The sequence below is a fragment of the Cryptomeria japonica genome, chromosome 11 (genome assembly GCF_030272615.1).
Source record: "Cryptomeria japonica chromosome 11, Sugi_1.0, whole genome shotgun sequence".
Classification (NCBI taxonomy): domain Eukaryota; kingdom Viridiplantae; phylum Streptophyta; class Pinopsida; order Cupressales; family Cupressaceae; genus Cryptomeria; species Cryptomeria japonica.
The window spans coordinates 500,794,989-500,818,608 of NC_081415.1; the positions used below are offsets into that span (position 1 = coordinate 500,794,989).

At 37.1% G+C, this 23,620-nt stretch overlaps 1 protein-coding gene across 2 annotated transcripts in view; it reads right to left on the minus strand.

The window, feature by feature from the left end:
- The window catches only part of LOC131068334 (probable 3-deoxy-D-manno-octulosonic acid transferase, mitochondrial), a 163,050-nt gene extending 161,437 nt beyond the window's left edge, over positions 1-1,613 (minus strand). Inside the window, exon 1 of one of the 2 annotated variants that reach the window (XM_058003514.2) lies at positions 1,313-1,613. In XM_058003514.2, coding sequence (XP_057859497.2) covers positions 1,313-1,502 — 190 coding nt within the window. In that variant the 5' untranslated portion in view covers positions 1,503-1,613. The remainder of the gene's footprint in view (positions 1-1,312) is intronic. The other variant, XM_058003515.2, reaches the window with a different exon arrangement.
- Between the last annotated feature and the right edge of the window lie 22,007 nt (positions 1,614-23,620).

The following is a 23,620-nucleotide window of genomic DNA, read 5'->3' on the forward strand; positions in this document are numbered from 1 at the left end:
GATTTATGGTGGAGAATTATAGTATTAGCATGTCAAATCTTCAAAGGCTGGCCATCTGTATTTTGTCCCATCCTTGTAGTGCTTCTAGGTGTGAACGCAATTGGATCCTATTTGAGAGCATTCACATGAAGAAGAAAAATAGATTGATAGGAGATCGCCTCAATGATCTTGTCTTCATTCGATACAACCTTCACCTCCGAAGTAGAAAGGTGGAGGGCATTTCACATGATTTTGTTGACTTGGATGAGATTGGTCCTTATGAGGAATGGATTGTCGATGAACAAGATGATCTCCTCCTTATCATTAAAAATCTTGTAGAATTGAAGAGAGGAGCAACAGAAGCGATAGAATTGGATGCAATGTAGGAAAACAAAGACACTCTTGAAAAAACAATCTATCATCATCTTGATACCAACTTACTTTCTAGTTCAAGGGCTAAAAAATTACGTTGCATTAGGAGGGAAGAGGAAGGTATAAATAGTATTTGGGGTTTTTTTTCATTTTGAAATATCAACTAATTTAAACAATTATAATGCTATTATACATTTATCATTAGTAATTTTGTTGTAATACAGTGTATTGTTTGACTTTGAAACCATGAAATTTCATAGTTTTGAGAGTTTGAAGATCATATGACATGTGGAATGTTTGAATTATGACAAGTTGATAGTCAAATTAGATTTTTATATATTCTCTACATTCATTAATTTCTTTTTTTTGTGTAACCATGAAAAAAAAATTTGGAATTTTTTTGGCCATGCCAAATTTTGAATCCAACTCAAAATTTTGGGCTGCTGAGTGGAGGTCGAATCCGAGTCCTAAAACTATGCTTTGACCTTCTTGTTTTCAGTCCTGTTATCTTGTATTCCTCTCACCCTGACAGACACCGAACTACTTCTTTCCCTGTCTACCTATTGTTGGTTTTCAATTCAAGTTCCGAAAATTATCTCGATTCTTCCCATGTACCAAAATCTTGTTCCACTCATAGCGCTCCAATGCAATTCATTATGATTTGAAAGACCGTGCAATTAAAGTCGTTTTAGGGCTATTTGTTTCATTATGCGGAACAGTCATTCTTATGAAACCCAATTCGGAATAGTTTGATTGAACATGGCCCATTCATGGTTTTGGTTCATTTCTTCATCAATCCCAGTGAAACTCAATGCAAGCAACATTGGCAATGAATTCGTCAAGATAAACAGATAAAATGCGATACTTTAATGAGATTTGTCTAAGCTTAAGAAACAAATTAAAACATCTGCTATATAATCCAATATAATATAAAAAATAGGTCATAATAATACAAAGATACCTAGAGAAACAGCATGGAACCAAAGAAGAGGGCCAGGAGGGCGTGGGAGAGAGGCAGAGCCAAAGCGTTCTCTCCACCTGAGAGCATGTTCGAGGCCTCGCAATCTCCTAAAATGGAAGTGCAACGCTAGTAATGGAGAGGCTGCCCATGTAACCGCTCTGTACAAACAAATACCACTCCACCCATTCATTGCCTCGCTTGTTTCATTTCCTTCATTTTGAAATTTGTAAGAACATTTAGCTTCGAAGAAGAAGAACTTCTAACGTCCACAGGCTAAACAATGAGGAGGAGAAGAGAATTACCTTTAGTAAGTATTCAAAACTTCTTTTTTTCAAATCTTATATGGGTACCAATTATAGATATGTAGACTATTATAATTATTATTAGTCCAGGGGACTAATTAGGCAGATACTAATGTTTTCATCTCATTTGTTAATTTGCATTCAAAATTATATTAAAAAAAATTATTTTATATTTTATTTTAATTTTTTATTATTAAAATCATTTTGTTTTCATTTTTTTAGTTTTTTTATAAGTAAATATTTTATTGCTGGATTTTTATTTTTTTATTTAAAAAAAATCAAATGACCAATCAAATGTGAGCAAGAAAAATATTGGAATGGTTTTTTAATGATTTGTAAATTATGATATTGATTTTTATTTTATATTCATTCTTATCTTTATCCTATCTAGTGGATTTTATGTAGGACATTATATTATGACATTGTGATTTGATACCAAATTATTATTAAAATATGATTATATTATTATGTTTTCTTAATATCAAATTATTATTATTAAATTTTTATATTATACAATAATATATCATTATATTTTTATATTATATAATAATATATTATTATGTTTTCTTAATACCAAATTATTATTATTATTTTTTATTATATAATAATATAACAATAACTTATATTATCAAGTATAGCTTCAACTCTGTGAATTTTTTTGCTTGATGTTTGGATCAAACTCCATGATCCATCATCAACAATGAGATTTTATAGTTTACCTTATAGTTCACCATAATTAATTTATTGATATCATTTTCTTTTTATTTTAACATTTTTATAATTAGTTGGTTTTTTTTTTTTGCAAAAATTTAAATGATTTTCAAATCTCTTTATGTCTTTTGGTAAAAATATCGTGTGCATCATGGAATAACATTAGAGGCGAGGTTCACCCCATAGCGCAGCGGTACTGCTGCGAGCCTCCCTCAATGGAGGTGGTGAGTTCGATGCACGGGGCTTGGCCCCTCTCCGTCCTCGTCGTTTCACATTGTTTGTTCGTTGGCTAGGAAATTGACAGATGTGCTCTCAGGCTGTGTAGGATGCTTCAAAGAGGATACCTTGGCCCTCGATTCAAAAATGAGGTCCTCCTTGTGATCTCACTAGTTCATAGCTCCAGTCAAAAATCAAGCAAAGATTGCATATCGGACTTTAAAGTCCGATATGCGAGAAGGGCAAAACTTAACTTGCAGGTCGGGAAAAATTCTCCGACCTGCACATGGGCAAACTTGTAGGTCGGGAAAAATTCCCCGACTTGCACATAGACTTGCAGGTAGGGAAAAATTCCCTGACCTGCAGGTAGGGAAAAATTCCCTGACCTGCACATGGATCGATAGGTCAGGAAAAATTCCTCGACCTGCACATGGACTGGCAGGTCGGGAAAAATTCCCCGACCTGCATATGGATCAGCAGGTCGGGAAAAATTCCCCAACCTGCACATAAAGGCAGACTTGCAAGTCGAGAAAAATTCCCCGACCTGCATTACTTGGCAGACCAAAATTGCAATTTAGGTTTTAAAACCCAACATGATGGAAAACACAAGAAACACTGCATTTCGGGTTTTAAAACCCGAAGTGTAGACAAAAGATAAAATAAAATATGAAGGCAAAACCATGAAAATGACAAAAATGAAGATGCAAACTGACACAACTTACGAGGGAAGTCAACCGACCTTGGAGGACGTAGGCTACGAAATGGACATGTTTCGTAGGGGTTGTATCACGATTTTAGCCGCACTGAAATTGAGGACAACAACTGGCTCTGACTGGGGAACGAGCTACAACACTTGAAGCTTGTAGAATCCAGAACTTCAAGTGCCTGTATCCATTGGGTTATAGAGTCAAGCAACAAAGACATAAACAACAAGACTGACACAAAGCAACCAATTGAAAACAAGACAAAAACCTATGCAACTACACTTATTAAAAATGGAAACTAACCTAACCTAAACTAACTGACCATAGAAACCTTCCTAAATGAAACCATTCACGGGCTCACAAAAGTAGCTGCCTTTCTTTAGTAGCTTGCATTTCCTTGCATGATCATTAGCAGCCACAACCAATAGAAGCACGAACAATTGTACCAGGACTTGATGCAACACTCCTTGGAAGAGATGAATAAATTCACCTTCCTCTTGAAATGAATCATATGTATTGCTACTCCAAAGTAGATATTTGAAACCAGATTGCTCTTGCTTAGCTGAAAATGCATGTTTGGCCTCTTCCTCAAGTGTATCTTCAAGCTCATGTACAAGTGGAACCTCTGGCTCTCCATTTTCTTCCAACCAAGCAAGATGTCTGATTGGACATCCTCTTGACGAAGCAAAATCAAAATTCTTCTTTTGATTACACCTTTATCAACTGCTTCTTCAATTACAACCTCATGCTAAAAAGAATGAGTTTCTTCATGTGAGTCAATTGAAAACATGACTGCATTGCTTACCTCAACATGTTGTTCACAAACTTCAGATTTGAGAGGATCGTCAACAAGACTTGAACAAAACTCTTCTATAGTACTCATGAAATGATCTTCATCAAGTTGTGGGGTAGGTCTCTTATGCATGATATGTCCAAGTTCATGACCTTGGAACATGAATGCATTCATTTCAACTTGACTGGGATCTTCATGAATGTTCACCTTTTTACATCTCATGATGTGATTGTCATCCTCCATGGCATCTGGCATGGTCTTTTCTTTTTGTTCAATAGCTTTCTAGAACTGCATAAACCAGATTTTAGAGTCGCCAACTATGTCTGCTTCCTCCTCTTGGAATAGACCAGCAAGATCACTTTGTTCAGATTCAGAGTCCTCCACTGCTGCATTTGTTAATGGTGCCTCAAGTGCAAGCCCTCCTGGTGGCAAAGGAAGCTTTTCTTGATTTCTAGCTACATAACTAGGAGCAGTATTTGGATATGGCCTCCTAGGAATGTCTTCATAAGGGGAAGAAAATACACCTTGAGATATTTGATTTTTAATGGCAAGCAAATCATTAGCCAACCTTTGCACCATAGTATCTGCTCTCTTGGTAGACCATGATCCCAAAGAAGAGTTTTCTTTGGACCCATTTGGCTCTATCTTTATCTTACCCACAAGGATAAGGTCATCTTCAACCTCAACTGCTAAGGTTTATGCAGCTGCAAGGTTACCTAGAACTTCTCTTCTCAACAAGAAACTCACCTCAAGTGACTGAGCATTCATGAAGAAGCACTTCAAATTTGCAGTGGTAGGCTGAGAAGCAACCGGGATGCAGTTATGTAGCTTGTTGAATTTAGCAACAAATTCCCGCATGGGCTCTTGTGGTTCTTTCTTTATTTGAGTCAATTGCGCCAAGAGCGCATTCTCATCTTCTGCAGGTTTGAACCTTGCCTCAAACCTTGTTTTGAGAGTAGCCCAATTGGTGATAGAGTTATCAGGAAAATGGTAAAACCAATTAGTAGCTACACCTTGTAAGGTTTCAATAAATAACCTTACAGATACATCTTCATGCCCAACTCCTAAAACACCACACGTAATATAAAATGCAGCGATGTGTTCATCAGGATGTTGAGCACCATCACCCAAAAACTTGGAAAAGTTCTTCCGTGAACCATTAGGAAGAACATGTAAGGGTGGAGTCAGGTTCAACAGACCAAAAGCATTCCCCTAAGGACCTTGAGCTGCCATTTTATATATCCTTGGTGAAAGTTTGATAAATTATAAGGAAAGGAATTACAATGAATAGGATACCAGTATACTTCAAACAAAAGCATGAGGCTTTTGGATGCGTATCGTATCCCCAACAGAGTCACCAAAAACTATTGGATGAAAATTTTGTACACTTGGGGAAATATACAAAATTGTGGCTTCAACCACAATGTGTGAGTAAAACTCGCCTAATTAAGGGAAGGCTCCCCCTATCTACAAACTAAAGTAATCTAATATGGGTGGGACAACAGTCTTTCTTCTTCTTTCAAGAATAACTATACTCTTTTCTCTTCTCAGAAAAGTAATAGCAATTGGAAATAAATAACAGCAAATACGGAAATGAGACTTCTTTGTAGGATTTTTGGAACATAAAGGGAAGCAAAGTTTCCATGAAGGCACAAAGACCTCCGTCACTTCCCCGGGACGGGAAAATAGAAAGAAAGCTCAAAGTCTTCAACTATCTATTCTCCTATCAACCTTTTTAGATGATTTTCTGCTAACTAAGCACATTATGTAGCAGCTCAAAGTCTAACTACATGATGCACTTCAACTCACATGCACAAGTCTTAAAAATAGAAGCAGCACAAAGTCTACAAGCTATCTTCCCACTTTAGCTTTCCACACTAGTTTCAGATATGATAAGCAGCTCAAAGTCTACAAGACCAAATCTGAAAACCAAACATATAACTCTAAATACAATTAACAGATCAAAGTCTGCAAGATTGAATTTAAATCCCTCTTTCACAATAGAACAAAACTCACAATCAACTCTAGAAAATGTCATCATATAACAACTTGAATTGGCACAAAGTCTCAACACAACTTGCCTCTTTTATTGAAAACAATCTAATTTACATCTAAACTCAAAGTCTTAGAGTGCACATACAAACTGGCAGAATTTTGATGCATTGCCAAAAAGATCCTTATTTACAAATGAGGGTCCTCCTTATATAGGAAAATGTTGGAGAAAAATGTGGGCACAGTTGACTAATTCAACTGTACAGTCCCACTTGACTACAACTTCAACAAAAAGAAAATATGCAACTGCGAGAAAACTTGCAACATCTAACAATGCAACTACATGAAAAGAAAGTGTCAAAAAAATGACACTTTATTCATCTTTCTCCTCCTCATTGGATTTCTGAAATTCTTCAAACCGAGCTAAAGCAACTTGCATCTTAGCTTTGTCTAGCGCCATATCAGCACATCTTCTTTTCTCTGTCGATTTGTTGGAGAGGGCTCGGACATTTCAACATGGATCACTAGTGTTTTGAAAATGATCACCATCAGACCAGCAAATTTCATCAATCAGAACAAGAAACAGGAGTCAGAAATGACTTAGGAGACAAAAAGGGAAAAACTTGCAGGTCGGACTTTAAAGTCCGAACTGCAAGTTCAAACAACATCATATGCAAGTTGAACTTTAAAGTCCGATCTACAAGGGAAAAACTTGACAAGCAACTGCATGTCAGACTTTAAAGTCCGATCTGCAACCTGGGAAGGAAACTCAAAATTTGCACATCAGACTTTAAAGTTTGATGTGCAAGGAAAATCAAGCAAAGATTGCATATCGGACTTTAAAGTCCGATATGCGAGAAGGGCAAAACTTAACTTGCAGGTCGGGAAAAATTCTTCGACCTGCACATAGGCAAACTTGCAAGACGGGAAAAATTCCCCGACCTGCACATAGACCTACAAGTAGGGAAAAATTCCTCGACCTGCACATGGATTGGTAGGTCGGGAAAAATTCCTCGCCCTGCATATGGATTGGCAGGTCGGGAAAAATTCCCCGACCTGCACATAGACCTGCAGGTAGGGAAAAATTCCCCGACCTGCATATGGATTGGCAGGTCGGGAAAAATTCCCCGCCCTGCATATGGATTGGCAAGTCGAGAAAAATTCCCCGACCTGCACATGGATCGGCAGGTCGGGAAAAATTCCCCGACCTGCATATGGATCGGTAGGTCGGGAAAAATTCCCCGACCTGCACATAAAGGCAGACTTGCAAGTCGAGAAAAATTCCCCGACCTGCATTACTTGGCAGACCAAAACTACACTTCAGGTTTTAAAATCCGACATGAAGGAAAACACAAGAAACACTGCATTTCGGGTTTTAAAACCCGAAGTGTAGACAAAAGATAAAATAAAAGATGAAGGCAAAACCATGAAAATGACAAAAATGAGGATGCAAACTGACATGACTTACGAGGGAAGTTGACCAACCTAAGAGGACGTAGGCTACGAAATGGACATGTTTTGTAGGGGTTATATCACGATTTTAGCCGAGTTGAAATCGAGGACAACAATATTGATTGTGCAACAAGAATGCAATTCAATAATTACAGTTGTTATGAAAATACAAAGAGAGAATCCTTATAAAAGGATACTCGAAACCCTAAAGGAGAAAACCCTAAAGAATTATAAGATTCCTAAGTTTAGCTTAAGCATAGAGTATAATAGACTAATAATTAAATAAATAATTATTAGCTAATAAAAGATATCTCTAACACCCCCCCTTAAGATGAACTTAGGGAGTAGCTAAAAAACAACTAAGGACTAAAAAAACATGTAAAAAATATAGGAAAGCAACATTGGGTCCCAACAACTAGGCCTGATGAGGTACCCAAGTACAATAAAATCTCTGTAAAGTCTAGAAAAAAGGAGAAAACCTAGTGGGAACAAAACTCCTCTCCAAGAAGAGATGGAAGCTCAATTGAAGGACTAAGAAGCCTCCAAACAAGAGTGTTCCAGAAGATAGGAACAAAAAAGCAACAAGAACACCACAGAAGCATAAAAAGGCTACAAACACTGTCGAAGAGAAACTGTTGATCCGAAAAACCTCAACTGAAATAGAACATGACCAGGTAGAGAAGACTGTAATCTGCATAAGTGCCCTCAAATGACACTACTCGAATCAAATAGCAAACAAAGGCAAACAACTGAACTCGAAGATACAGATGGCATGAAACATCGAAGCCTGGAGAGATGATCAATCGAACTAAGGAAGCATTAGAACCAACAGGACAAACCTCCCCATAATGCTGAAAAGAGAGAGGGACATGTACATTGAAAAGAATGGCCAACAAGAACTGCATGACGAAGAACTAGGAACATCGAAGGTGCAGACAAAGTACATAGTGTCGTGGAAGGAACACTCACTTGACACACATCATGAGTCTAATGTCGTGGAAGGAACACTCATGTGACAAGAGTAGATGACAAACAAAGGCAAACATCAACCCCCCATGGCACTTTATAAGTAGTGCATGTACAATAAGGCACAAGAGGTGCAAAATTCGAAGTATACAATGCATGGTGGCACCTTATCTCAGTGCATTTGTATAAATAAAATGCTACAATGATCAGAAGATATAGAAGACTGGAAACAGGAAAAACAACCAAAGATGAGACATCCTACTCAAAGAAAGAGATCCCAGGACCTGAAACAGCCAAGATATTCACTAAAGTGCTAAAAAGCAAATAAATAAATAAAATATACATGGAGAAGAATATGGAAAGAAAAATCATATGAATGGAAAGAACATAGAACAAGATTTCCAACGATATAAAGTTTTCCAAAAACGGAGTTCAAATGCTCAAGTTATGTCTCTCGAAGTGCAAAAATGAATCTTTAGCTTTGACAAAAAAAAATGCCATCAAAAAAGTAAAATCAGAAGTTCAAACCTCTAGATCTGGATAGATCTTGGAAAGAGATTTCCGATGATATAAGATCTGTTGAAAAACGCCTCCGTTTGCCCAAGTTATTGCAAAAAAACCAATAGCCTACCAAAACAACACCTTCAAGAAAAATAGGCAGAGGGCAGCGGCAGTAGAACACGGGCAACGATGGTGGCAGCAGCTCCCAGCAGGCGGTGTAAAAACCACTGGGTGAAATCACCAGGCGGTGACCGCCAACACGGCCCTGACGGTTAACAGATTGTCGACGATCTGTGTTGACCTCGTCAGCCTGGGCAAGCCATTAAACTGCACCCAATTTTTTTTCCTTGAACTGCATGCCTGAGGCCGTACGAGCTGGGCTTAATGTTTTTTTTTCCACCTGAACACTTGACACCAAAATATGTCGAATTTTATATCAAAATTCATGAAAATGGCCTCCTGAATCTAACCGTGAGGTCCTTATGGCACCAAAATGTATCAAAAAATCAGCTACCCCTAGAAATGGAAAAAAGCAACTGCACAAACCCTCGAATACACAGATCTGAAGAACAAAGCCCAAAATCTCTCATTAAGAGAACAGGGGCATGCAGATCTGGAGCTCTGATACCATATTGGAGTTGAGGAAAAATCAACTCTACAACTCCCAAAGATCACCTGCATGCAAACCTATCACAAAAGGAGAGAAGCAAAAAAGCTATGGAGGCCATAATTCAAAGATCCGGGAAAAAGGAGTCATATTGATTATGCAACAAGAATGCAATTCAATAATTACAGTTGTTATGAAAATACAAAGAGAGAATCCTTATAAAAGGATACTCGAAACCCTAAAGGAGAAAACCCTAAAGAATTATAAGATTCCTAAGTTTAGCTTAAGCATAGAGTATAATAAACTAATAATTAAATAAATAATTATTAGCTAATAAAATATAACTCTAACATTTATTAACTAATATAATATTATAAAATAAAATAATATGATATAAACGTGCTCCATTTAAAAAAAATAAAAAATTTGATATTATAATATTATATAGTTAAATGTTATATATTTAATTTTTATATTAAATTATTATTCAATTACATTTATTTCATTTTTTAAAATATATAATATAATTTAGACTTATTATTATATACAATATTTTAATATTATAAATTATTATATATTATATTATATACCATTTCGTATATATTTATCTCTTCCTTTTTATATACATGTCTTCCTCTCCCCCTCTCTCCCTATCACAAACATAACATGTGCATATTGACAATTGATCCATATTACTCTCTATCACTCAATATCACCATGTAGATCTATCTTTCCTTCTCCCTCTTCCTCTACATCTTGCTATCTCTTTTGCTTTATATCTCCCTCTCTATCTTCCCACCTCTCTCTATATCTATTTGTCTCCCTTTTTGTCTCGCTCTATCTTCCTCCTACTCCCTCTATCTCTAGATATGTGTCCCTCTATTCATTTATTTCTCTCCCCCTCTGTCCCCTCTCCCTCTACATCTTGTTATTTCTTCTTCTTTATATCTCCCTCTCTATCTTCGTACCTTTCTATATCTATTTGTCTCCCTTTTTGTCTTTCTCTATCTTCCTCCTACTCCCTCTCTCTAGACATGTGTCACTTTGTTCATTTATGTCTCTCCTTCAATGTCCCTCTCACTATTCTAAGGCCTCAATATCTATATACTATTGTCTCTTTATCACTATCTCTCCATACTTCTTGTCATGACTCTCTCTCTCTCTCTCTCTCTCTCTCTCTCTCTCTCTCTCTCTCTCTCTCTCTCTCTCTCTCTCTCTCTCTATCTCACACACACACACACACACACACACACACACCATCTTTATCTATACCTTTTTTTATCTCTATCTCATTACCCCCTCTCTCTCAGTCTTCCCCACTCCATCTCTCCCTCTCTCCCTATAATGAACATAACATGAGCTTAATTGTCTTCTCAATCCATAGGTTTTATTTCACTACTCATTGGATCTTTGTAAGTGGATGCATAGTTGATTTGAAGATATTATATCTTCATTAGGATCGTTGTTGCACAAACAACATCACTTACTAAATGGCCTACCAATTGAACTCATTTAATACACAAGAGTATCCAACTAGTAAACCAAAAAATTCCCTAATTGACCTTCCACACCTCTTTGGCATACCTTTTGCACACCAAGGTGCAATTGCTAGTTTTAGGCTAATGTTAGATTACTCCATCAATTGTCTTCTTTCACTTTCACTACTGAAATATTGTATGTTTGTTTCAACATCAAAACAAAAATTGTGGTAAACAAAAGACAGTTGGTTTGAGGTACTAGACAAGCCAAAAACCACATAACATCAATCATTAACCTCCTTATGAAATCTAAACAACAAGCAATCCTTTTATTATTTTCACAAAAAATAATAACTCATCAGTTTTTAGCAAATAGGTAAGGACTCCAGATGCATCACAACTCTTATTTGTTTTTATAAAGAGTATTTGCAAATCATTTATTTATTTATTTTTATTTGTAAAATGAGATAAACATTAAACATTTGTAAAATCAATTTTTTTCTTTTTTTCTTTTTTTCTTTTTTTTATTTTTTATAACAATAAAATATTTGTTATTTTTATTTTTATAGCGATAAATATCAAATATTTGTAGACCATTTTTATTTTATATTTTATAACGAATAAACATTAAGTATTTGTAAATTATTTTTTAATTTATTTTTATTTGTATAATGAGATTAAGAAACATTCTTAGTATTTGTAAAATCATTTTTTTATTATTATTTCTATAATTATAATATAATAAGATATATATCGATGTACTTTATATAGATTATCCTTAAGATATATATACTAGTATAATTGTATTTACATCGTTTACAATTATATACAAATTAATAAAAATTAAAGATATTTAATTTGACATGCTTACGTGTATCAATAAAATAAAATTAAATAACTAAAATAAAATGAAATTAAACTAAACAACTAAACTAAAATAAAATAAAATAACTTAAATTACTATCATTTAAATTTGAGCTGAATATAAAGGAATATCATAATTCTATTATTAGTTCTTGCCATAGGCATAGAACTATTGGCAAGGGTTGTTCTTTAACTAGTTATTAATTAACAATAAGTTCACAAATCAAAATTGAGAATTTTTTCTACCAAAAAATATATTAGTCTTTATTAAAGTATAGATGCAATTTTTTTAATTAAGAATATTAAGAAAAACTATTTATCTTCAATTTAATTGGTTCTTAAACTTTTGGCAATATGGGAGAACTTTCTATTTTGAAACTTTTTTAAAGATTGCAGAATCGTTTTATGCTTTCTTCCCTTAAAATGTTGACTCAAATGGCTAAATTGAATAATTTTCAATTTTAATCAAGAAAATTATTTTTTTCAAAAGAATACTAAAATAATGAGTTTTAATTGTTTGGAAAATATTAATAAATTTTTTCCACTTATTTTTAATATTTAAATACTTTTTAAAAAATATTTCTTAATGGCTTTTTAATTATCATTTTTTATTAGGTAAAATAGATTTTTTGAACAATTTTTTTTAAAAAAAAAAGGGGTAAAAACTTTATTGAAAATTAGACACAAGAATTACAAAGAGACCCAAGGCCCCAAGGCCCTAGAGAAGAACCACAAGCCCAATCCCAAGATCAACCAGTCTCATACCCATCCCACTCAGCCAGAATCTTCTACAGGTCTTGACAATAATCCGGGGAAAGATGATCCCACCCTTCAACTTTCCAGTCACTACCATGTTCCAAGGCCCACTTGGCCAAACAATCTGCAGCTCTATTCCACTCACAAGGAATATGGATGAAAGACACCTGCTCCATAGCCGAGCTAAAATGAGTAATCTGGCGAATAATCTCTACCAACTGCCAATGTACCCCACTCACCTTCTGCTCTGACAACAAGTTCACCACAACTTGTGAGTCCGATTCATAGATAACCTTTCTGCAACCCAACTCCAAGGCATAGAGAATAGAAAATCCCTCCATAAAATTATTAGAATGCCACCCTTTATGAACTGAAAATAAGAAGACTACCTCCCCCATACAGTTCCTACCCACACCACCAATCCCAACAGGGCCTGGGTTACCCCTAGAGGAGCCATCAGTATTAATTTTGATAATCTCATCCTGAGGAGGAATCCATCTTCTGATCCTTTGAACCTTCTTCAAAGAACGTCTACCTCTCCTAACACAAGCTGAGGCAAGGGACAATTCTTGCAACCGCAACCTTCTCGCAATATCTGCCTCGTCTTTATTCAGAGGAAAATGCACCTCACATTTGGCTTCTATCGTCTCCATGATCATAACTATGATTCTATTCCACACTTGTTGAACCTTCAGTTTGACCTTATGAAAGATCCTCCTGTTCCTCTCGAGCCAGATCTACCACAAAATGAAGATGGGCCCAATGACCCAAACAATTTGGAGGAAGGAGGAGGAGATAGAAGGTCTACCCAAGCTACTCCAAAACTCCACCATTGAATCCACGTGAACATAGGGATGCTTCCACACCCCCCACCAATAGTGCCATATAAGCATAGAGAAGGGGCATCTGAAAAACAGGTGTGAAGAGTCTTCCTCCCCATTACCACACAAGGCACAAATGGAAGGTCCCAAAAATCCTTGCTTGTGGATATTGTCCTAGGCTAGGCATTTGTTCAAGGCTAAAGTCCAGGCAAAGCAATTACACTTTGGCCAAGAAAGACTATTCCACACTTGTTTCCACCAAGGCACCTCTCTTCCCTCAAGTCTCTAGTTCAACAGTACCCAGTATCCACTGGCAACAGTAAAGACGCCCTTAGAATTCGGGAGCCAAGCAAGTCTGTCCCTACCCTTGAGAGAACTACAGTGTCTATTCACCAGAATGCCATACAACTCCGCACACTCTTCCTCCATCCCAGCAACCGACCACTCATTAGGGGTCTTCCACCGTTCCATCTCCAGCTGCCCACACCTATACACAGCCTTGAAGTCACTCATCCTAGACCACCTCGCCTCCAAAAACCTCTGGCAAAGAGTCCCAAGGTTGGGAAACTGTTCCAGGATGGGGGGGTAACCATCCCAAGAGTCGTTCCAAAATAGGACCTCTTCCCCCCTCCTGCAAATCCAAAAGAACAATTTAATTTTTAAACTATTGTGTAGAAAATATATTTTTGGATTATTTTATGAGTAGAAAATGATTTAACCAATCAAAAAATATATTTATAAAATATATATTGCTTGATGGATTATACATTAAAAAAAATATTCTTGATTATTTATTTTGAGAGCTTATTAGTTTTTATTTATTATTGATTAGTGTGACTGATTTTAAGAGTTAGTTTGTGCATTAATTTTATTTATTATTAATTAGTGTGACTAGTATCACAATGGTAAAAAAATATGACCTAGGTGAAACAATAGTGAATGGTTAATAAATTAAATAAATAGTTGTAACATTTCAATATAAACGAAAGAGTATTGTAAAGAAATTGAAACTGACATGCAAGTAAATCTGGTGTAAAAGTGCAAAAGTGAATTGTCTCATGGAAATCAAAAGTAAACTTATGTGTGCAAAAGTAAATCAAACACCCCAAAATCTAGACCATTAAGTGCAGCTAAACTTCCAAAATTTTGGCAAAAATCAACTCCACTGCCTTCTTTCTTTTCTTTCTTCCTTAATAGAAAGAAACAAACCTACCATTGACATTAATAATCTTTTATTTTTTATTTATTTATTTATTTTTTTTATTTTTTTTTATTAGTAATTGGCGGAAGCCTGAATAGCTTTTGACTGGAGCTATGAACCAGTGGGGACACAGTAGGGGGCCCCATCCCCATTACATATCTTTGAATTATTATTATTATTATGTTTGATTAGATTTACCCCAAGACCTTCCCCATCCTATGGAAGGCCAAGAGTCACAACTTAGAATTCCACTTCAGATGTCCCTATTGGGAATTAAACTTGGGTCTCCATAGTGAGAACCTAATGTTTTAACCAGTTAAGCTCAACCCCTTGGACAATAATATTTTATTAGATACATGTAGTTTGCTCTACAATAATGTTCAACAAAAACTTTTTAAACTCTTTTTAATATCACCATAACCATAACATAACAATTTTCTACCTTTCTATTGGCTCTTGCATTATAAAAACCTATCTCTATAATTGCTTGGTGTCCTATACTATTATAACACAATAGTCACTAACATTTGGCAAGAACTTTGTTGCACTACAACCTTGTTAATATAGAATTAAGAGAAAAATAAGGTAATTGAAATTTGAGAGTTATTTAAAAATTATTTAAGAATTAAACAATTGAATTTAATAACTTAAATTAAATTAAATTCAATAACTTAATTTTTTTTTTTATAGATTAATAGCTGCACAGCGGCAACACCCTTGTATTAATCAAAGTTGAGAAATACATACCTGGTTCAGAAAGAGCCGTGGGGGGAAAGAGCTAGGAAGAAAACCCCCCACCATTGCTCCAACAGTAAAAGGGCCAGCCAAGTTGGCAAAGATCCTAAAAAGATAAAAAAAACAACTGGAGGAGAACAAAAGCCGGTTGAACCAAAAACCTACAATTATCTAAAAAGTGCAAGAAAATGAGATGTGGAGAACCAACGAGGGCCGTAGCACAGGGCCAAGGAGGATGATGTGTTTAGGATTCTTCATCATTTGAGTCTGGGTCCTTGTCATCAGGGGCAGGAGCAGCGGCTGCATCCAGAATAACCGGGCAATCACTCCCACAAGAAGCATGAGCCAATGATTCTGCTTTTTACCAGGGGTGGCGGACATCATTCGGAATCCATTCTTCACCATGACCAACACCCCAAGAGTTGCCTTCAACTATGTCATTGTTGACCATAATGCCAAAGTCTTCTCTACCCGAAAGACCTTCCTCCTGGATAAAGGTGCTCCTCCCAGCAGCCGTGCAGCCTGGCAATATACTGACAATCTTGTAGAGGAACTCAATATTTCTATTCATAACAGGCCAGGAGGCCTCTAGGGCATTGAAGTCAAGAGAGTTTACAATCACCTTTTTCCACACCTCCACACCATTTCCCATGCTCATATAATAATTCTGGGGGAAGGGCAATCTGAGATTGCAGTTAACATTGTCCAACACTGCATCAATTTCACCAAGAAAGCGGTGCTCGAACACCATTTGGGTGATAAAATTCACCCTTTGTTTGCTAATCCTCATATAGAGCAGCATAGCTAGGAAGAAGGTCGGGATGTTTGCATTGGCTCTGTATCTGTGGTATGCATTAAGGAATTCCTCCCCCAAAATTCTTTTAACACAGTGCAGAATCAAAGGGTGGCTTGAGGAAAGAACCGATTGCAGATGCTTATCAGAGATTTTGCCTAGGAATGCCATCTGATGACAGGTTGCTTCCAACAAAATCGGTGTTTCCATTGTAAGGACAACAGAGAAAGAAAGAGGGAGAGCTTGATATGTTAAAAATACATAGGTCATTCTTTATTTATCTCGGCAATCTCATAAAGGTTGAGGAGCTCGAAGACCTAGCTAATTGAGCCAAATTATTTTGCACAAACAAGGCACATCTCAAGCATGCCACCTTTAATCGCTATTAATTGCCTCTTTGATGTCAGCCGCCATCTGACTTTATGATATCTAATAGTAACGATGAAAATTAGATTATCTTCTGACAACAACTCAACTAGAGCTGGAGTTAGTGGCCCCGGTAAGATCAAATTACCGAAACCATAAAGAGTATCGGTAGGAGTCTAAGCAAGAGACTTGGTAAGAATACATCTCCCGGTAAGTGCTACCACTGGTATGGGCCAATACATCGGGGAAACAAACATTTTGTGCTTAGAACAAGATTAGATACATCACTTAAGCCTTATAAACCACCATAATCAAAATAAAGATGTGCCTTAATCCAAACAGGGTATCTGAGGAAAGAAACGATTACTGTCGCTTATCATAAATTTGCTAGATAATCATTTTGGCCGCATTTGCAATAGGACTGTAGTAACCCCGATGAGATCCTATACCAGAGCATAGTAAGTACCAGTTGGGGATAGGTACAATAGACCTATGTGAGCGATAGAATCACCAACCGGAAGAGATCGAGCAACTGGGATGGATACTCTTACCGGTAGGAGCCCGAATACCATAATCAAGAGAGACCCATAACCGATAAGAGTTCATCTCCCGGTATAAATGACTGACCGATAGGAACCAAGACATCGGGGGACCAAAGCAGTTCATTCATTAGCCAAAAGATGCAGCATTTAACCCTAATAATTGTTGTAATCAAATTTATCTATGCCCTAGCCGAATAATCAGATCGAGGCCTCCATCTACAATTGCCAACTTAGATTATGTCTGCTTCCATATTGCCTTCTCTATAGATATGACTAATCTGAAAACCTTCAAGGGTCTCAAGCAACCCCACTATAGGTCGAAGCCATAGGTTGAGATGCCAATTGGGGGTATGGTTACTATGAACAGCATTGACAACATTTAATGAGTCACCCTCCAAATGGATTCTTTTTATCCCCAACTTAGACCCTAACTGCAAACCTCTTAATGTCGCTTGGAATTAAGCCTCATTGTTAGTGGTCAAACCAATGTCTTCAGAAATTTCCTCAATACAGATGCCATCAGAATCTCTAATAATACAACCAATACCACTCCGCCATGGATTCCGTGCAGAGGCACCATCAAAGTTAATCTTATACCACCCTAGTTCTGGGACTACCCATTTAACATACAACCTTGGATTAGTCGGTATTTCAGGATTGCCATTTCCAAAAAGTGAGGGGATGATCAAATTTGGGAATGCTAGCTTTAGCTTCCAATCCGAATTAGTATATAGATTCTTTTTCAGCGATTTGGACTTGGTCGATTCATTTAGGAGCTCAACTAGGTGGTTCTCTATTTTCCCACAGACGGCTAACTGGCCCATTTCATTATCCTGGAAAATTCTTCGGTTCCTTTCTTTCCAAATTTCCCAAATCATCAATGAGGGTAGGATAACAAATAAGACCCCAAATAACGCCTTGTATTTTGATTTATGCCATAGTAAAAACCAATCATCCAAACCTTTTGGAAAAGGGCATACCGGATTTAACTTCCCCATAAAATGCCACCAACAGTTGCTGGAGAATTTGCAATGAAACAAAAGGTGGTCAATTATTTCCTCTTGTTTCTGATATAATACACATCTACTAGGTCCATTAATACCTAGTTGAAGGAGTCTTTCACTAGTTAATATTTTCTTCTGAAAAGCCATCCAAGCAAAGGAACCTTCTTTAGGAAGAAGATGTCTATGCCAGAATAGACTAACCAACCAATCCTTCTTGTCTACTACAGCTTCTTTCAATTTATACCCAAAACATACCTTATACTTACCATCAGAGGGGCCACACCATCTAATGATGTCCTTATTCGGGGATGGATGAATGATTCGATCCTTTAGAATACCGGCAAAATGATCTTTTTTATTTTGGGTTAAGGCCAAGGGGTCCAGAGAATTCTACACCCATTTATCAATACCATTCTCCTTAATTGAATGACCATAATCACATACCTTGTGTCCCCAAAGCTGACATGTTTTCTCATTATAGATTGGAGGGTTGGGTTATGACCCAAGGCTTCTTCGCCACTCCAAGAATCCATCCAGAAGGATGCATTCCTCCCATTTCTAACATCCCAAGTGACCTGATCGCTTATGATTTCTCTACACTCCAGAATAAAATTCCAAATGGTCGAGCCCCTAGGAGGGTTGATAATTGTGAGAATCCTTTTGGGCTCAAGTGAGTCCAGATATTTATGTTTTAGGATTCTTTCCCACTTCTGATTACCTCCTCTACAAATTTCCCACACCAATTTAGCTCCCATAGCCAGATTCATAATAGAAATCTGTCGAATACCAGTACCCCCTGCACTTTTTGGTTGACTTATTTTTTTCCAGGCAATCAAGGGAAACTTCCCTTTGTCATCTAATCCATTCCAAAGGAAATTTCTCATTAAAGTAATTAAGCCTTCTTCTATAGAAATGGGTAACTTCATGCAAGCCATGGAGAAAACCGGTATAGCAGAGAGGACTGATTTTATCATAGTAAGTTTACCAACATAAGAAAAACACTTACCTTTCCAATTTTCAAGCCTAGCTTTACATTTCTCAATAAGATCTGACCAATAGCAAATCTTATTACGACCACTAAAATGAGGAGTCCCAAGGAATTTACCCGGAAAGTTTGCCACTCTTAAATTGAGAATCCTTGAAAGGACACCTTGCATATTTGGCAATGTATTGATAAAGAAAACTTCCAACTTCTTCTAGTTGATTTTTTTCCCTGATGCCTTGCAATAGTCTTCCAGCCATGTATTTATGGTCCTTTCCTCCCTTCTAATAGAGGCTCCAAAAAGAATAGTATCATCAACAAATTGCAAGTGGGTTGAGTGTTCAACTCCTGTAGCCACATTGACTCCCAGCCATCGACCATCATGGTGAAGAGATTTAATCAACTGACCTAAAGCTTCAACCATAATTATAAACAAAAATGGTGACATAGGATCCCCTTGACGAATACCTCTTGTTGAAGGGAAGAAACCATGAGATGAACCGTTAATCAAAAATGAGAATTTGGGGGTCGATATAAAATTCCTGACCCAAGTGATCCATTCATTGCAGAAGACAAATTTCCTCAATACTTCTACAAGAAATTCCCTGTCCACCATATCATAGGCTTTCATGATATCTAGTTTTAATATCATACAAGAAGCTTTAGTTTTCCTTGCAATGTGGAGGGTTTCGTGAGTAGTAATGATGCCTTCAACAATAGAGTGACTAGGGGCAAAGCCACTCTGCTCATCTGAAATAATATATTTTAGAAGAGGTTTCAGTCTGTTAGCAATGATCTTTGTTACTATTTTGTATATTGAATTGCATAAATAAATTTGTGTAAAATCACCCATTTGCTGAGGATTCTTCTTCTTCATTACTAAGGCTAAAAAGGTATGATTGATGGCTCCCAACATAGTCATTCTTTTTCTGGATTCTTCTACCGCTAGGTGCAAATCCTGGGAAATAATGTCCCAAAAATGCTGAAAGAAGGTCGTAGGAAAACCATCAGGGTCTAGAGTCTTATCAGGATTCAATTGGAAGGTAACTTTCCTGACTTCTTCTAATTTAATAGGTTTGAAGAGCTCTTTATTGTGACAATCAGTAATTATAGAGGGGATTGAGTCTAGAATTTTGTTTCTTGCTTCCTGATCACTCTGGAAATTGCCATTCATCAGAGATTCAAAATGTCTTACTGCTTCCTAAGCAATATCCTCATAATCTATTGAAATACTACCATCCGGTCTCACAACCTTCGATATTCTGGTCCTGCTACGGTTGGAAATAGCCGATCTGTGGAAGAACTTGGTATTTCTATCCCCATCCTTGAGCCAAAGTTTCCTAGATTTCTGCCTCCAGTGAATTTCCTCATGCCGAAGAATTTCATTTAGATCAGACTTGAGAGAGCTCTCCTTACTAAAAAGTTCATCATTCATGCCTGACTTTATAACATAATTGGTTAAATCCTCCAGCTCTTCCGTAATCCTGAGTTTCTCCTTATGGATGTTTTGGAACTGATTCAAATTCCACTCTTTGATTTTGATCTTAATATACTTGAGCTTCTTATTTATCTTGAACAACCTTGAGTTGTTTTCGAGGACTGGCTCATTCCACCATGTTGCTATCAAATCATAAAGATCTAGCACTCTGAGCCACATCAACTCAAACCGAAAAGGATTGCCACCCTCAGATTGTCTTAAAGACACATTTAGGAAAATAGGGAAATGATCTGATCCTACAAGGGGTAGAATAGATGATTCAAGAATAAGATTTTGTGCTAGCCAATCATCGGCTACTAGAAACTGGTCTAGATATTCTGCAATTTCAGTGAAGCCGGTACGCCTATTTGTCCATATAAAGGTCCCATTCTTCAGGACAACATCCAATAACTGATTCTTATCAACAAATTCCTGGAAATCTTTCCGAGCCATACCAATCCTCTGAATACCACCCTTCTTTTCATTACCTGCCAAGATAGCATTGAAGTCACCTGCAAACACACAACTGCCCATAGAAATATTTTAGAATATGTTTGACAGGAGTGCCCAAAGTTCTCGTTTATCATTAGCAGCAGAAGGTCCGTAGACATTAAACAGATTGAAGCTCTCATTTTTGCATAAACTAGTGACCAGACAGTGCTGCGAATATTTATCTTCACCAAGGAGAGTGACATGAACATTCAAAGGGTTCCAGATTATTCCCATGCCACCAAAGGCCCCCTCGGAATGCCTCAATAGACCTTTCCATTGTTTCCATGCTTTCATTTTTTTAAATCTCAGACTGACTCCATTTAGTCTCCCGCAATACCAAAATATCTCCCTTAGTCTCATCAATTTGGTGCTTAATTAAGCGCCATTTGTCAGGGGCATTAAGGCCCCTGACATTCCAGGATAGTAGTCCCATGGCTTCTGGGGAAGGGGGTTCCCTTTCCCTAAGTTAAGTTTGGACTGCCCACTAGCTGCATATGCGATTTTCAGCATTGTTTTCCTTGATTTGCACCCCCTTTTGCCCTTTGGATTGAAATTTAGTGCAATAATTTGAGACGCAGACTTCCCAAAACCTTTTGCAGTATTATCCATTATTAGGTTGGCAATAGGTTCAAAATCTTCTTCCCATTCTGAGGCAGAGGAATCAATTTCTCCTTCTTCCAAGTCAATGGTGAAGCCTTCCTTGCCCAAATCACCAGAGGTGATTGGATCAATTGGCATAGGGGAAATAATCTTATCCTCCATCACACTAGAATCACCGACCTTATTGGATACTGAGGAAAGAGAAGATGCAAGCTCTGTTGCAATATCCTTTTGAAGGGATTTAGAATCTTCCAAGAGATTTCGTAGAGCTTGAGAACTCTCACTATTGTCAGTTAGGATCTGTTGGTGGCTAGTCACAACAAGAGGAGAATTAACAACAAGATTATTCTTTTCCACCACCTTCATACTGGCCGTCGAGGATTGTTCTACATTATTTGTTTCCCATTTTTCTGCAATTTTCTTATATAACTTCATGTCAGTCGACTTAGTTTGCACACAAGCATAACTTTTAAGGATAGAGGTCGAAACTTCGCAATCAAGACCTATGTGCTCCCTTGAGAAGCATTTGGGGAAAAGGTGCAACTGATCTTCTCTGTCAATCCTTTGAATCCAAACCTTATCAACACCTATCATTTTGACTTCTTCTGGGATATTGGAAATCTGGCTGGTATTAATGCATATCCTGATAAAGCTACCCCAAACCCTATCCTCCAAAATATCATCCACAGATACAAAGTTGCCAAGCTCTTTGTAGATATCTTTAATAATATCAATGTGCCAATAGTTCAATGGGCAGTTGTATAGCCTTAACCAGACTGTGCTTCCTAGTAAGGTATGGAACCGGGGATTAAAATTTGGTTTCCAGTCAATGATATGCACCCCAATCCCGTCCAAAGTATAAGGACCTTTTTTTTTTAGCTTTAAACATGTCCTCATTTTTCATAAACTCAATCAGATAATAATCATTCGAAAGGACATTAAAGTTAATGTTCTCCCCCCATTGCGATCTACACCATTTCTCAAAGTTATCCCTTAACCATTTGCCTCCACCCCATTTAGTAAAAAAATAGAAATCTTGAAGATTTGACCTAGCCAAATTGATCTTGTTATCATCCAAAATAACAGTGGGTCTCAAGATTTTCCTTACCAGTTTATGGATGTCTAGATAAACCATTGGTTGGTATCTTCACCAGGGTTCATTTTTCCCGACTCGATCCAGATTAGATCTCTAGTTTTTGGCCGGGGCAGTGGACCACCAGGCCTCTGCATGATCGGCTTGCGAGGATCTGTCTTGCCTAAACCACCCATTCTGAAACTTATTAGGGCCATTACCTAGGGGAGGGTTGAAACCTTGCTTATGACCATTAGGGATATTAAATTTTCCTGTCTCTAATATAGAGGGATTAGGATTTAAAATTGAATTCCAATTGTGCGCCAAATCAGAAGTAGGAAGCTTCCCATTACGAAACCAACCATCATTGCTCCATGAAAAGTCATTCTTCTTCCATGCTTGCGAGTTAATTGGCCTGAGATTACTATTTGTGTAGGGGTGACTAGCATTTGATTTCTTCTGAGGTCTAGGATCCCTACTTCCTCTCAACACAAGATTAGGTACATCCACCTTCCATGGTCGGCCTAGGGTTTGATCTTTCTATGCTGATGAATTAAGATCTGGTCGCTTGCCGGTAGTGTGGATCCTCATTGCTTCGATTGGAAAGGCTTCGTCAGCTTCATTGCTCCATGACCTAATCTTCCCTTGACCTCCCTTGCCATTGATCGGAGCCACTGCAATCTGCTCGTCGGTTAGAAGTCTACTGCTGCCGCTGCCTCTGCCGAACTTGCCACCTTCTCTTGCCATTTTTCAAAACCAGAAAACATATATTTTTTCGAATTCAAGAAGCTCTCCTACTTTTAAGACTAAATTCAATAACTTAAATTATATTAAATAATTTAAATAAAATAAAATAAAATAACCTAATTGAATTAAATTAA